The 16,305-nt window shown below is 47.4% G+C and overlaps 1 protein-coding gene and 1 long non-coding RNA gene across 2 annotated transcripts; one reads left to right on the top strand and one right to left on the bottom strand.

Moving 5' to 3' along the window:
- The first annotated feature begins 3,579 nt into the window (after window positions 1-3,579).
- On the top strand, window positions 3,580-4,111 carry LOC307217232. Its single transcript, XR_013839466.1, has 2 exons — window positions 3,580-3,879; window positions 3,960-4,111. It is a non-coding gene; the product is annotated as an uncharacterized lncRNA (long non-coding RNA).
- NCL (nucleolin) lies at window positions 4,003-14,947 on the bottom strand. Its single transcript, XM_079977911.1, has 15 exons — window positions 14,787-14,947; window positions 13,100-13,207; window positions 12,168-12,426; window positions 11,638-11,781; window positions 10,912-11,088; window positions 10,590-10,676; window positions 9,504-9,633; window positions 8,466-8,602; window positions 8,187-8,310; window positions 7,697-7,851; window positions 6,873-6,999; window positions 6,382-6,533; window positions 6,144-6,270; window positions 4,587-4,801; window positions 4,003-4,478 (listed from the first exon to the last, which is right to left on the bottom strand). Exons 1-15 carry the CDS (start codon window positions 14,802-14,804, stop codon window positions 4,396-4,398), a joined length of 2,043 nt encoding a protein of 680 aa, XP_079834037.1. The 5' UTR covers window positions 14,805-14,947; the 3' UTR covers window positions 4,003-4,395.
- Between the last annotated feature and the right edge of the window lie 1,358 nt (window positions 14,948-16,305).

The raw sequence follows: 16,305 nt of genomic DNA, 5'->3' as shown, positions 1-16,305 counted from the left end.
TTGTAGTTTGGAACCATTGCTCCGTGTCCGCTTCTCTGGAGCAGCAGAAAACAACCTTTCTCCCTCCTCTATGTGACATCCTTTTATATATTTGAACATGGCTATCATATCACCCCTTAACCTCCTCTTCTCCAGGCTAAACATGCCCAGCTCCCTTAGCCGTTCCTCATAAGGCATCGTTTCCAGGCCTTTGACCATTTTGGTTGCCCTCCTCTGGACACGTTCCAGTTTGTCAGTGTCCTTCTTGAACTGTGGTGCCCAGAACTGGACACAGTACTCCAGGTGAGGTCTGACCAGAGCAGAATACAGTGGCACTATTACTTCCCTTGATCTAGATGCTATACTCCTATTGATGCAGCCCAGAACTGCATTGGCTTTTTTAGCTGCCGCGTCACACTGTTGGCTCATGTCAAGTTTGTGGTCAACCAAGACTCCTAGATCCTTTTCACATGTACTGCTCTCAAGCCAGGTGTCACCCATCTTGTATTTGTGCCTCTCATTTTTTTGGCCCAAGTGCAATACTTTACATTTCTCCCTGTTAAAATTCATCTTGTTAAAATTCATCATTTTCCTATCCATCCCCGAATAGGAAAGCAGAATGCACGGACTGCACACTGGATTGGTGTAATCCAGAGACATCCAATTCCCAATAGACTGCGATCTACTCACAGTATAAAAAAACTGGCAGTGATCTACACATTGTCGTAAAAAGACTAGCAGTGATCTACCCAAAGTTATGGAGGTTTTTTTTAGGAAGCCAAAGTTTGGGGTTTATTTGTTTTTTGCTCTTTTGTAAGGAGATTACTGAAGGGCCAGAGATTGACCAGGATCTACCCGGAACACCTTGTGATCTACCAGTTGGACATGCCTGGCTGTAACCCAACAGTCCTAGGCTGACCCGTGAACGAGGTGCGGCAGGAATCGCTTGCTGGATTCCTGGACTTGAAAAAGCCGCATGGCCACCAGCAGTGATGTAGGTGTCAAAGTTGTCCCAGATACGTGCCAAGAATACGTTAATCAACTGGAATTTGACCTCCATCCAGGAATAAATATTGAACCACATGAAAGCTCTAGGGCTTGCGTACACAAACCTACCTCGAAGCAATCCCACAAGCGGTGTCTGCATTTTGAGCTCTGCCTTGAATAATTTTGCAGAAGCTCACTGGGTGATATTGGGCCAGTCACAGCCTTTCACCTTAACCTGCCTCGCCAGGTTGTTGTGAAGATGGCATGGAGACGAGGTGGGTGGGGAAGAACCATGAGCTCCTTGTAGGATATCTCTTTGTATCTCTGAGTAAGATTGTCTTCCGTGAACACGGTTTTAACAATGAGTCCGTAAGTGACTGTGGAGGCCAATTCTGGATCCACACGTCCTTCCACAGTGGGGACATAGGTTTCCGGGTGGGAGTTGATCACGGTGTGGATTTGCCAAGCGTGCCTTCCTCTTAGCACGTTTCTCCCTTGCGTCCTGAGTTCGAAATGTCTTCAAAACCCATGACACCTTTGGTCAAGGCTGTTCTCCAACTGGAGCGCTTGCAGGCCAGTGTTTCCCAGTTGTCGGTGTTTATACATTTAAAAAAATTTGTCCTGAGACAGTCTTTAAACCTCTTTTGTTGACCACCGGCATTACACTTTCCATTAAGTTCGGAATATAGTTGCTTTGGAAGACGATCATCAGGCATCCACACAACATGACCAGTTCAGCGAAGTTGATGTTGAAGAATCATTGCTTCAACACTAGTGATCTTTGATTCTTCCAGTACACTGGTATTAGTTCGCCTGTCTTCCCAAGCGATGTGTAAAAATTTTTGCATTTTAAATAAAAGGACACATTCTACTCATGTAAAAACACGCTGATTCCCGGACCGCTTGCGGGCTAAATTGAGGCTATTGGGCCACATCTGGCCCCCGGGCCTTAGGTTGCCTAGCCCAGGCTACTGCCAGCAAACCAGTTCCTTTGGGTACTGCTGCCACCTAGTGCTCAGCCCATAGAACAACACCTTTCCTACCATTTCAAGAGGGTCTCTGCTAACAGCTTCCAAAATGGCTGAGTCTCGCTGCCAGTGCTCTTTGTGCCCATCCACCAACACAAGGTGTGGATCAGAGCTAGGGTCATCTGCTTCCACAGTTATCACTCATACTATTAATGGGTTGGCAGCTGCTTTTTCTAATGAGGCGGTAGAGGGCTGCCCCCAGTGGCATTGGGTTTTGCATGCAGGTCACAGTCACGTTTAATCCCTGGCATCTCCAGAGAAGGGCTGGGAACATCCTGTCTGAAACCCTGGAGGGCCATTCAGCAGCTGATTTAGACCAGGGAACCTTTGAGTCGCCAGGTGTTGAACTACAACTCCCATCAGCCTCAGCAAGTCTGGCCAAGAAGCAGGTCTGGTGGGACTTGAAGACACACTGCTCTGGCTTTCCTAACTTGGACTCTACACCTCCCTCGTCCCTTTCAATCCCTCCTCCCTTATTGCATCCACCTCTTGCACCTGTAAGCTTCCCTTTCCCTCTTAATTCCAAGTTTTAAAGACATTAGCCCCTTCTCTTTCTGGAGAAAAACCACCAGCAGCCCAGACTTTCTCCCTGCTTCCTGTTCCCTCTTCCCCCACACGCAAAATGGTCACAAGAACCATTTTGTTTCTGCCTGCTAAAGCCTTCCTTGTTGCTTTGTCTGATGCCATGGGCTCCCATGGACTACAAAGAAAACACCTAAAATTATCAGGCCATCCAAAGGGCAGAGACGGCATGCTGCATTGAGGCCAACTAGCAGAATTTAACGTGCCAAAAGCCCAAAGCACATTTCTTTAGCTGCTACTGTACTAATGCAGAGTCCAAGGAAATACAGTGGTGCCCCGCAAGACGAAAAACCCGCTACACGAAAGGGTTTTCCGTTTTTCGAGGCGCTTCGCAAGACAAATTCCCCTATGGGCTTGCTTTGCAAGACGAAAACATCTTGTGATTTTTTTTGCTCCTCCCCCCCTTTTTCTAAGCCGCTAATAGTGCTAATCCGCTAATAGGGTTGCTTCGCAAGACGAAAAAAAACGCTAGACCAAGAGACTCGCGGAACGGATTCTTTTCTTCTTGCGAGGCACCACTGTACCTGCACAAAGCAACCAACCCCCTTACTATTTTGCCTCTGAAGAAATTGGGAATATAGATTCTCAACTTTGCAGGGCAACCAGAGCACACACAGTCATCAATAGGTCTTTGTTTGTGCAGGAGTCCACAAGCTTTGAAAGAACACTGGAGTTCAATTATTATTTAAGTGTGATTTTTATCCTGCCTTTTGCAGCTGCACTTCCTCAAGCTCCCCCTGCCCCAAACAATCCTGGGAAAATGGGACTGGCCCAAGGTCATATTATACTTTCTTCATACTCACAAGAGACAAAAAAATACCCATAGCGTTAGGTTTTAATAGGAGCAGCCAACCAGGATTTATAAGCCCCATCTTAGAAAACTCCTACTTGAAAGGCTCTAGCACACAGCTACATCACTAGAGGGCAACACTTTGGTTCTAGAGAAATATAGTTAGGCAAAGAGCAAAGGGTAAAGTTTCCCATTTCAGTTGAGACAACACAATTATGTCTCACTTTGAAGCCACCAAACTTACAACAGAACATTCAACCCCTATCTGGTCCTGCTTAAAGCTGGTTTCCACCCATTTGTGTATGTTGCACCATGCTTGAGAAAAAAGCAAGTAAATTTTCACTTTTGAGAATATTTCTGAGACCTCTGCCACCTGAGAAATTCACAGCATAAAATTATGTGCCCGCTTCGAAAAATGAATTAGGTGTACTAAAGAATCACTGATGGCATCTCTGTCTGTGATGGTAGCTTAAGCACAATTTCAGGTGTTGGGGGTACAAAAGTATCGAGCAGGTAAAGGTACACAGCCGGTTTCTCTCCCCGTTCCCAGCAATCCTTCAAAGCTTTGTGCAAAACCCCATTTGCCTGGCTAGTTTGTGGATTCCCCTGGAACTTTGTTGAGAAACACACAAGAAATCTGTTTAGGCCCTTTAATCTGTCCAAGACAGTGTGCCAAGACACAAATGATAAAACATTTTTGCATTTTTACAGCAAATAAACAAAAAACAAAAAAAAAAAGGAAAAACCCTACAGAAATGTATAAGGAAGTTAATTTTGTACATGGGGTAAAACGTTATAAATTCAGGACAAATGCACTGACACAGGTCAACTCCCACATTTCTTGTTGCTTTTTAAAAGTTCATATGCGTGGCCAGGCAGTCAGATGGCTGTTTCTTCATTGAAAGGAATTTTTCCAAGTAGCTCTTAAGAGGGACTGCAACGCATCTTGGAATGTCCTCAGAAGGCTCCGTCATACTGGTAGTGACAGAATTAAAAACCCGAGTCCTTTCAGATATAGGGACAAGCCACTCAGTCATCAAATTTTATCTTTTTTCCTTGTGGTTTGTGGTCGCCACCTCCTCCTCTGCCTCCCCTGAAGCCGCCGCCTCTGCCTAAAAGAGATAAAGAGGGTGGAGGGGAAAAGAGCAATTTTTAAAAATCCCAGCTCTTCACACACTGCCACTCAAATATGGAAGGTCAAACAGCATCAGCGCAAGTACCTCCAAAGCCTCTGCCGCCACCCCGTCCGCCAAAGCCTCCTCTGCCGCCCCGGCCTCCTCTGCCGCCACGGCCGAAGCCGCCACCGCCACGCGATCCATCACCCTTGGGCTTGGCAAAGTCGAGGGTCACTTTGTTTCCATCGATCTCTCCATCCTCCATGGCTTCCTTTGCTGCTTTGGCTTCTTCTGGGGAGCTGAAGTCCACAAAGCCAAATCTAGGAAAGAGCAGGGGACAGTTTCAACACTCTACCCTGCTGCTGAAGAACAACAACAGATGGAGGGATCTTTAATACCTGCAATCATCATTACAGCTCCCTTTGGAGGAATTATAGGGCCAAATGAGACACAACCAAGCAGTGCGTCACAAAATAATAATAATCTGGGAGCAATACAAGCACAGACACAGCAGGTGCCCTTCTGGGTAGAAAGAGGACAGACTCAGACTGTCCCAAGTTATCTGCAATACACTCCTGAGGCATCTAATTTCCTAGCCCACCTTCCTGCCAAAGGGACTCAAAGGGTGTCAACTAGGTTTCAACAGAACAGCTGCTCTGCACTCCTGAAGTACTTAGCCTGAAAGAAGAGCAGCAAACAAGCCACGTATCAGCTAACTTTCTGCCGTCTAGGAAATGCATACAAAAGGCAGGTCTCCCCTGTAGAGGATGGCCAGATTTGTTTTGAAATGCAGGTAAGCACCAGCTAATAGGGACGCGTGTGGCGCTGTGGGTTAAACCATAGAGCCTAGGACTTGCACGTCAAAGTGCAAGTAGATAAATAGGTACCGTGTTTCCATGCGCTGCTCTGGTTCGCCAGGCTTAGTCATGCTGGCCACGTGACCCAGAAGCTGTCTGCGGACAAATGTCGGCTCCCTTAGCCTATAGGGCAGGATGAGCGCAGCAAACCCAGAGTCGGTCATGACTGGACCTAATGGTCAGTGGTCCCTTTACTTTTAAGTGCCAGCTAAAGTTATGTTCAAAGTCAATTGAACTACAATAAACATTACATTTAATGCTGGTGTGGTAGTTCTGATTTCTGCATGGCTACAAACAATGCTGCTCAAATGCCCTGGCCCTGAAATGAAGGAATATTTCCCCCCTAACGTGGGGCCTCAACCTACAACCTTGAGACTAAGGGTCTCCTGCTCTACTCTCCAAGCTTCTGACTACACTTGTGAAAGCCACATAGATGGGGATTTTGCCCATCCTAGACGTAGATATCCACAAACTTAACTGCAGGTTGCACTGCATGCTATGAATCTGCAGGCAGGCAAGTTGCAGGGTTGTCCCACAGCAATGACTGTCGCTCATCTGAAGCAGACAAGGCACCGAAGGTCAGGGCTGCAGTTTTACTCTTCTTCTCGTGCGAATCCATAGCCTGCCACTGGATTATCAGCAGGAAGGAGCTCATTGAGAAGGCAGGAAGGCTCCTGAGTTTACACAGAGAAGCTCAAAGCAGAGGCCTAGTGGAGGGTGGGATCAAGGGGAGGTCAGCAGCAGTGAGACTTTTGTGCCTGCCATCATGTCAAAACCTCTGGGGCAGAGGGAGCTTTCTACCTACCCTTTGGATGAGCCAGTATCTCTGTCAGTGACTATTCTTGCAGTAACGGAGCCTTCAAACGACTCTTTCAAGGTTTCTTCTGTTGTTTCCTCAGACAAGCCTTTGACAAACAATGTTTTGCTTTGCTCTGAATAAAAAACAAACACAAAATTTTAGCCCTGTTGATACAGCAAGGGCTAATTAAAACACCACCCCCACCCTCAAATGATTTTAAGTTAGGGCACGGAGAAAGACTTACGTCCAAATCCTCCTCTAGCATTGAAATTCCTGTTTTGTCCCCCTGGTGTGCTGAATTCCAGCCTGATTGTCCGGCCTTCAATGTCTGTGTTGTTGAAGGAATTCATTGCTTCTTTTGCATCCTCAGTTGTGGGGAAGTCTATAAATGCGTACCTGCAGAAAGAGAAGCCAGAGTCAAGTTAAGAAACTGAGTCACAGGGGTAGATGGGGAAACAGCTTCAGCCCAAGCCAGTGGTGGGTGCAGCCAGAGGCAAAAGCGAGCCCAACAATGCATGTTATTTCCTTCGTTTAGCAGCCTAGCTTCTAAACCACCCACTCTGTCCTCCAGCTAAACAAGCATCAATCATTATCTGAATCCAAAGACACACTTCAGCCAGGCAAGTCTTAAGGCGTTCTAACTTCCTAGGGAAATGACATTTAATGTTCTGAGGTGTTGCCTAGTCAAGAGAGAGGATTTAATCATCAAGTCGCCACACGCCTGCTCCTACATACCCTTTTGGCCTCCCCTGGTTGTTCTGTGGGATCCTGATTGCTGCCGCTTTCTCAAAGACTTCCTGGAGAGATTCTTCTGTTGCATCATATGAGAGGTTGTTCACAACAAGGGTCTTTGACTCTCCACCTGCAGAAAAGAAAGGCTCATTGTAGGGTCACTCCAATATTTTCCACTAATTCTTATTATTATCATTCTCCTCCATCTATTAACAAGAAACAGAACTGCCTTTGACAAACTGTCAAAGAAGAGAGAACATTTTGGTTAGACTAGTTGCAGGTGGGGTGCAGGTGTTTGTTGTTAGCTTTCCTGGTTGCCCATGCTAAGATGCAATGGCTCTCGTGGAACTTTATGTATGTACGGTTCAGAAAGTGCTGGCAGCTGAGGCTGCAGGAGGCTAAAGAAATGTTTCCAGGAAAGGAAACCACAAACACCCACCCACACTTACATAAGGTAAGCTGAAGCTCCAGGGCAACCAAAATTCTAACGGGTCATCAAAAGGAAGCAGAAACCAACTAAGCCTCTTTTTTCAAGGCAAGATGCCTTTTGAGAATTGGGAGTACAGTGGTACCTCGGGTTAAGAACTTTGCTTCAGGTTGAGAACAGAAATCGTGCTCTGGTGGCACACCTGCAGCAGGAGGCCCCATTAGCTAAAGTGGTGCTTCAGGTTAAGAACAAACCTCCGGAACGAATTAAGTACTTAACCCGAGGTACCACTGTATGTCACTGTAATGACCGCAGCTTCTCTGCAGTCATCTTTCAGTGTTTTGTCATGCCAAGCCAATTCCAACACCAGATAACAACTGAATGCACCAAAGCAGATTACCTGGCTGTCCTCCTTTACTGAATTTTCTGCCATCCACCTGGCTCTTCTCACCAGTGTAGTCAAGCATGATGGCACGGCCCTCAATCTCCATCCCTTGCTTTTCCTCCATCGCTTTCTCTGCGTCTGCCTCGGATTTAAACTCAATGTAGGCAATCCTGAGGGATGGGGAGAACACAAAAATGGCAAGTTTGTTCTGAAAGTCTTGGGGAGAAAATTCTCTAGATGAAAATAGCTAGCAATGATATTCAACACCATCCCAAAGGTACGTTCATTACAATGAACCTTGCAGGGGAGTGAAAAAACTCCGACAGACAGATACAGCCCTGTTGTAGTACAACAAATTTGAAATCATGTTGGGTAGAAGGAGGATCAGAACTTTTAAGATTTCCTGGATAGAAAAGCATATGCAGAGTAGCTGGGGAATTCTGCTGCTGAATGGAAGGGTTCACAACAATGCAGCCCACAACCTCGTGCTAATGGAGCTACATACCCTTTGCTATTTCCATCCTTGGACACCAGCCTGACTTCCAGGGCATTGTCAAAGACTTCTTGCAGGTCTTCTTGGGTTATACTGTAAGAAAGGTTCTTCACAAAGATAGTCCTCGCATCTCTCTCTAAAAAGCAAACACCACAAGAGGTTATAGGCCCAGAGAAAAGTACTTTGAACACGCAGGAACATGTGCAGGCAAAGGCTGCTTTAAAGTCCTTCGTCCATGAGAGCAATAAGAGGGTCCAAGAATATCAAGCTTGTACTAAAAAGAGAGCTTACCCTTCTTGTTCTCTTGGATGCACTCCCTGGTCTTTGCTTTTTCCAGTTTTATTTCCAAGCCCAATAATTTCTTTCCATTTAGCTTAAGTGCTTTATCCACATCAGCTTCCGATGAGAAATCCACATAGCCAAACCTCCTGCAGAACAGAAGGTTTATTTTCAGTGTTCAACCCAAATATCCACAAGGTAACCAAAGTAAACAACAGCCTTAATGTGGCATCTAAAAAATGGCAAGTCTACCCAATGGATACACTAGGCTGAACATGTGTAGTATTTGCAAGGGGACACAGAAACTTTGTCACATTTCAGGTGATGACTGCTTGCAGAGCTTTAAAAGTTAACATGTTTTACAGCAGTCTCATTCAAAATCCAGTTAAAGTATTATCCTTCTGCTACCCACTCTTCTCCTGGAAGAACCACTGTAAGATGCAGCAGTCTCCTTATCTCCGGAACAAATGCTACTTTTTGCACGAGTGTCTAATTCAGGGATGGAGAACATGTGTGTCCCCTCCAGTTGCTGTCAGGCCTCCTAACTCCCACTGGCCCCAAGCAGCATGGCCAGAGATGATAGGAGTTGCTGTCCAACAAAATACAGTGGTGCCTCGCAAGACGAAATTAATCCATTCCGTGAGGCTCTTCGTATAGCGGTTTTTTCGTCGTGCGAAGCAAGCCCATTGACAGCTTAGCGGATTAGCGCTATTAGCGGCTTTTAGCGATCAGCTGATAAGCGGCTTAGAGGCTTAGGAAAAGGGGGGGAAGGGGGGAAAGGGGAAAAAACCCGCAGGAACTCGCAAGACATTTTCGTCTTGCGAAGCAAGCCCATAGGGAAATTCGTTTTGCGAAGCGCCTCCAAAATGGAAAACCCTTTCGTCTAGCGGGTTTTCCGTCTTGCGAGGCACCACTGTATGCTCTTCATCCCTAGACCGAAGAAGCATTCACTTCCTCCTTGCCACAACAGAAAGATGTTTTAAAGTGAAGTTTTTACTTTTAAAGAATTCTTAAGATTTCATAATATACACAAGTAAACTTAGTTCTTACTTTGAGTTTCCAATTCTGACTTCTTGCACTTCAAGATCCTTTTTGGCAAAGAAATCCTTGACGGCAACTTTCAGTTCCTCAAAGTCTTTGTTTCCATTCAGGTTGCCCATGAAGATGGAGAAGGCAGCTTCTAAAAAGTTAATGGGAGATTACATGAGTTATGCAAACACTTCTAGGAAATGACTACAGTAAGGGCTGGTGGAGCCACCTGTGCAAAACTCTTAGTGCACCAAGCCTGGGAATCTCTCAAAATTACCGTATTTTTCGCTCTATAACACGCACCAGACCATAACACGCACGTAGTTTTTAGAGGAGGAAAACAAGAAAAAAAATATTCTAAACGAAATAGTGGATATATTTTTGTGGTTCATGCTGTGGGCACAGACATGTGATCTGACAGTGAGTTTGGAGTAGCCCAATGCAAAAATCCTGAGGATCCATGCTTTGTAACCACGGAGGAGGGAAGGAAGGGGAACCATGGATCCTCTGCTCACGACTGCAGCAAATCCCCACCACCACCCACAGGCATTCGCTCCATAACACGCACAGACATTTCCTCTAACTTTCTAGGAGGAAAAAAGTGATTGTTATGGTGCAAAAAATACGGTAGCTGTCATTTCCACTGGTAACTATGCTGCACAAAGAGTATACTGCACACTCACTGGAGCAGTGCAACAAGGACCTTCCATTCTCCCAAGTGCATACCAAAAGTACTTGCCCTTATTCTTCCTTTACCCACCTCTTCTAGTCTCTTTTCCTCTTAATTCTCATGCTCCATAGCACCCTTTTAAAGCCTCACAGATGTCCATTTTAACAGGCAGCATGCTAATAAGTAAAGGGATCCTTGAAAAAAAGCCACTGTGGGATCCCTGAGATGTGACACAAACAGTATGTGGGCGCTACACTTGGCTTCAGCACCCCAAGAATCAAAGCCTCTCCTACTTGAAGAGGCATATCCTTGGATTTAACTTTTAGGTTAGGTGTTGGAAATTGGCCTTACTCTGCACAGAGGCATTATGGGATAGGTTACCAGGCTTTTTCAAGGGTCAATCAAAAGAAGAAGTGAAAACATGGTGGATTTCTCACCTTCCACTTTCTTTTTCTTGGCATCTGGGGCTCCTTTCTGCTTGGCCATTTCCTTCTTTCTTTTTCCAGACATTTCTTGCACGTTCTCTGTAGTGGGAAGGGAAGCAAAGGAGGTGTCAGAAAGATCCCAGAGGGTGCACGGAGCACACCAGAAGGGGGCAGCTGGATCAGGACTTGACTATCTTCAGAATGTGTTCATATGTGATTGGTACCACATCAGCTCAGCGAGAATTCATCATTTCCAGCTCTAGGACCAAAGCAGAAGGCAAGACAACTGCAGTGTTTTGAGAGCTCTGAGGGACTTCAGAGATGGCCAACTCACCTTCCTCCTCTTCATCGTCCTCTTCGTCATCGTCATCCTCCTCCTCGTCATCATCTTCCTCATCCTCAGAATCTTCTTTGGCGGCTTTAGCAGGTGTGACTTTTACTGGTGCCGTTTTTGCCAGCGCAGCTTTTTTCCCTTTTGCTGGGGTGATCTCCATGGGCTCATCTTCAGATTCTAGAACCACAGGGAGCTCTTTTAGGTAAGACTCACAGTGCATAGCCACTGTATCAAAGAGATGCACTCAAGAACAACTCCTCTTGCTCACTTTGACTCCTTAAAAAAATTATGGTTGTTACTACAAAACTATGCTTATGAACATGAGAGTCACGAGCCTCGGTGATGTCACTGTGCAAGGTCACAGAATCAGACAACTCAAAAAGCAAGAACTGTGCAAACCACAGTTTGGAATGTGAGTCAAGCCTGCCATTTTGATGTGCCAGTGTGTCCAGATTTAAGTTTATTGTGTCTTGATTCAGCTGGGAAGCAGGATTAGTATGCCCCCGCTATGGGCACTGTTTATACATCCAACACATCAGCTCATACTAGAGACATCACAAGATCAGTATTAAGTCCCAATAATCATCATCTGTGCTGGTATCTAGACTCAAACAAGGCAGCAAGTTATCTCAACCTATTCTGCTTTTTCCAACCAACTATTTATTCTGAAACTGTATGACTCAGAATAATCCCTACATATGCTTCTCATAAATGAAAGAGCCTTACCGTCTTCCTCCTCCTCATCTTCGTCATCTTCATCATCCTCAGACTCTTGTTTGGCTGATATGGCAGCTACAGCGGCTACAGGCTTTTTCCCTGCCGCCTGCACGGCTTTCCTTACTGGCACTGCAGGCTCCTCCTCAGATTCATCTGCATGAAGCAATTTATCAGCAGTTGTTGAAAGATCAATACTGGAACATTTATAAAGGCCTACTGAACCTCTAACTGCATGATGAGAACCAGAAACCATGATTCAAGACCTAACTACCTAAAGGATTGAAACGAATCATATGGTTCATGCAAGGCAGCAGACTCCAAATGGTGACCATCTTGTACTATAAAACTCAGTAGCGCACACACACATTATGTGTGTGTGTGTATATATATAGAGAGAGAGAGCGCGCGCACAAGAAATATCATGCTGTTCTCGTGTATTTTTGCTTGCTTTGAATGATTTGCTGCTAAAGCCAGAAACTTTTCTGAATCTGGCAATAGCAATTTCAGTTTACTAAAGTAATTTACCCCACCCAATTCACCTTCCTCCTCTTCGCTATCCTCCTCCTCCTCATCTTCCTCCTCTTCACTCTCTTCTTTCTTGGCATTCTTCCCATTTTTTGCTCCTTTGGCAGGAACCGGTGTCTTCTTCAGTGGAGTAGCAGCTTTCTTTGCTGGGGTAGCCACAGCTTTTTTGGCTGGGGTAGCCACTATCTTCTTACCAGGAGTTGCTGCTTTTTTGTTGGGAGTGGCTACGGCTGCTGCTTTTGCTGGGGTAACTGCTTTCTTCTGGGGAACCATCTGCGGGAAGAGAAATATTCCAGTCAACAAGACACCATGCAATCTAAGATGGATGCAAAACTGAGAATATTGTTATGATTCTTGCTTCCTTACTTGGGAGTAAGCCCACCTGAACACAGCAAGGTTTGTTTCCAAGTCAACATGCAAAGGATTGCATGGTACAACAATCTCTAACCACTAGTTTGCTCCACAAATTAACACAGTTGGATCTCCTTAGGAATTACCACTAAGGACTACTATGAGGTAACATATATAGATGGGACTTAGGAAGAGAAATTAACTTAAGACTTTGACCTTTGCCCCTAGGAGTACCTTCCATTTCATGCAATCTTTTTTTCTCTGCCCAAAACTTGATTTTTCAGCCAATGAGCTACTTTAACCCTAGTAATAGTAATATAAGGTATAAAATATGTATTATTTGTACCCTGGCCATCTGGCTTGGTTTCCCCAGCCACTCTGGGTAGAAACATAAAACATTAAAAACTTCCAGATACAGGTCTGCATTCTTCTAAAAGTCAGATAGTTTGTTTATTTCCTTGACACCTGAAGTGTAAGGATTTAGGCAGGAAAGCAAGATTTGGCTCAACTTCAGGCTAAATATTGACAAGCACCTTAAGACATTGGATTTAAGGTTACACTGACCGGATTCAAGCACTAAAGGCCAAATTCTTACCTCTTCCTCACTGCTCTCCTCCTCTTCTGAAGATTCTTCCTCTTCACTGTCGTCCACATCCTTTGGAGGAGGAGCCATTTTCTTCTGTTTAGGCTGGCTTTTAACGTTCTGGTGGGAGACAGAGTAAGAGTTAGAAGTCTGTTTTTCCCAATGCTCAAAATTGCTGCTATCAGGATACACTTGTAATAAAGTCTCCTTACTTACTGAAAAGCGTGCTACTCCTTTTAACAGTTCGCAGTGAAGCGCAATTGCTTAAACACCCATACCTTAGACCTTCCTCTTTTTCATACAGGAGATCTTCCCATCTGAATGGGAATGCTTAACTAATTAACATTAAACATTCCAGCCTTGCTTCCCTCTTACTACTGCTGCCACAATCCAACCACAGGCAGGCAATGCAAAGCCCCACTGATAACTAGCACATGGCAGTTAAGTCCCACCGATCTCACTGGAACTTAACACCATGTGCTTAGTTATATTAAGAACACCAGCAGGCCTCTGAACTATACTCCATTAATACAGACACATTCCGCCCAACCATATGCAAGCTCACTGTGCTACAGGAGCAAATCCCCCCCCACCACTGAAGCATCACGTACAAGCACTTCAGAGGGCATGTGGGATTCACTCTCTAGGCTATTCAGGAATTATAAAATGTTCTTTGCTCCCGCCCGCTTTACAGCTTTACTCCGTGTTTTTGCGCCTGTCGGGAGATCAATCTGGTTCTGCATGGAGATACCCAATATCCCTACGACAGAGGGGACTCCAAACGGGTCGGCTGCCTCAGGATTCCCGAGAGGAGCCCTCCGAGGTACGAAGACCGGCGAAACCCCCCCCCCCAGTGGCTGCTTCCCCCGGGAGCCTCGTGGGCACCAAAAGCAGTCCCAGCTCCGCTTTCCCCGCCACCAGCCATCGGCTGACCCGTTGCTCGTGTGAGGTTTCCCTCCGCAGCCGCGTGGCCGGAGGGACCAGATCCAGGCGGCTGCGGCGAAGGCCGCAAGGCCCGCGATGCCGCACCACGTGGAACCCCCCCCTGGAGAGCGGCTTCCTTTCCCTTCCCACGTGCTCCGCTACGCACGGACCGGGATCACGTGGCCACGGCGCGACGACGCCGAAGCGCGCGCGCGCGAGGCCCGCTCCTAACGCGCCCCCTCCCTCCCCTCGAAAACCCGCTCGCTCGCGCGCCCGCCAAGCTAGGCTGCGCTAAGCTAAGCTCGGCTGACCCGCGTATGCGCGCGCGCCCCCCCCACCCCGCCCCGCCCCGCCCGTGGGACGTACGTCGAGCGCGTTTAAAAGATTCCGGCTGAGAGGGAGCGGAGGGCGCCTAGAAACTCCTCGTGTGGCGCGCTCGCGCCCGCCCGCCCGCTCTTTCCCTCTCGATCCCGTTGGAAAGGGCGATGGGCCTCTAGAAACCGCCCGACCGCGGCGTGCGCGCGCCGCTTTGAGAGGCCGTTGGTTGGTTGGTTGGGGGGGGTCCTTGAAACCGCAGCATCTTCTTATTCTCTCTCCCACCCGCCGCTTAATTCCCCCTCAGTGAAACCTGCGGGAGGCCTCGAAACCGCCGCGCGCGCGCGCGTCACGCCGCCCTCGTTTCCCCCTCCCTCAGAATCCCGCGCGGGCCAAAGAAAGGGGCCTCCATGTTGTGGGCCTTTCTCTCCCTTCCCACCATGTAGGCCGCGGCGCTCACCTTGGCGAGCTTCACCATAATGGCGGCGGGGTTGTCCGGATGTGTAGAGCGTCGAAAGAAGCCTCCGCTCGCTCCTGGCGCCTCGCTCGAGTCTCGGCCCGAACCGAAAAGAGTGAGGTCGAGGACTAGCTTAACTCTTTCTCCCGCCCCGCGGCGCTGCCTTAACCAATCGGCGCTCGCGGAGCCCACCGCCCGCCCCCTCGCCGAGATGAGGAGCCACTCCTCGGGCTCTTTCGGAGTAGGCGGGGGGAGCCGAGAGCAGCAAGGCCCGCCCCGCCCAATCAGAAACCGCGCCTAATTCGAAGGCGGGTGGAAAGGACGCAGCCAATAGGGCGGCAGCGCTGGTAAGTGCGAGAGCTGCGATAGGCCTGCGCTGACGGGCGGAAGTGGCGGAGTGAAGGAAGAGGAGCACGTGGCGCTGGTCTGTCTTCAACCATGTGGGGCTGCCCATTTTGTGTGCTGGTTTCTCGGGGGGGGGGGGGGGGTTGGGGAAACCGCCTAGCGAGGTGGGAGACAAGGATCCAGCACTGTGCAGACTTACCTGGCAGTAAGCCCCCTAGATCACAGCGCTGTAAAGATGTGTTGGTGGAGAAGCGGGTGCTTTAGGAATTGGGCTTCATCTATGCATGGCTATTAACTGGGTTCAGTGGGGTTTACTTCCCGGAAAGTACGCGCGTGCTTGCAAGCATCTAGGTGAAGCAGAGATTTGGAGAGGCTGGAGGGGGATTAGGGACCCGCTGGGTTGAGGGACGCGTGTGCATTCCTCATCCTCGGTTGGAGAGTCAAAACCGAAGGAGAAGCTAGGTCAAGCCCGGAGACAGGCAACCAGTATTTATTCTGTAGCTATCTGCTGCACGGTTCTATATGGTTCTAGCATACAGTGTTCCGGACTGAGGAGGCTGATCTAGGGTAGTTGGCCAGGTGCAGGAATAAACGGGGTGTGGGTGTGCATGTGTAGTAGATACCATACCTAAGCCCTGGGGGATCCGAAGGCATTGTATTGTATCCTGGCAAAGTATTCAGGCACGTGCGACAAAAAATATGCCTTCTCCATAATGGGTGATCCTTTGGGGGAAGACCATGTGGTAGACCATGTGCTTTGCATGTAAAAAGTTCCAGGTTTGATGCCAAGCGCTTCCAGGTAGGGCTGGAGAAATCCCGTTTAAAAAATTGCCAGTCAGCATAAATAGCACTGAGTTAGAAACCTAAACCGTGACCTGATTTTTCATAAAACTGCTTCCTTTATTCCAACATGTTGGGGAAATATTGTGTATTTAAGGCTGTGTACACGCCATACATTTTAAGCACACACACCCTCCCCAAAGAGTCATTGGAATAGTAGTTTGTTAAGGGTGCTGGGAATTGTAGTGCAGTGAGGGGTAAACTATAGTTCCTGGAAGCCTTTGGGGGTGGTGGGTGGTGAATATGCAGCTTAGGCAATGTGAATTTATTTGGAGATTGTATTAACATATAGGATTTGGGAATTCAGTTTCAATCTCCTTTTTCCTCTTTGAGTCAT

Source organism: Podarcis cretensis (genome assembly GCF_951804945.1).
Source record: "Podarcis cretensis genome assembly, chromosome: 5".
Classification (NCBI taxonomy): domain Eukaryota; kingdom Metazoa; phylum Chordata; class Lepidosauria; order Squamata; family Lacertidae; genus Podarcis; species Podarcis cretensis.
Note: the sequence above shows the minus strand (reverse complement) of the source record. Positions and strands in the feature narration are given on the sequence as shown.

What these genes read in the sequence shown, in the direction of transcription:
- NCL (XM_079977911.1), bottom strand. An exon ending in GTCAGAATTGGAAACTCAAA is followed by an intron (nt 8,603 to 9,503) that starts GTAAGAACTAAG and finishes TCTGTTCTGCAG; the next exon opens with GAGGTTTGGCTATGTGGATT. An exon ending in CATCCAAGAGAACAAGAAGG is followed by an intron (nt 8,311 to 8,465) that starts GTAAGCTCTCTT and finishes TTTGCTTTTTAG; the next exon opens with AGAGAGATGCGAGGACTATC.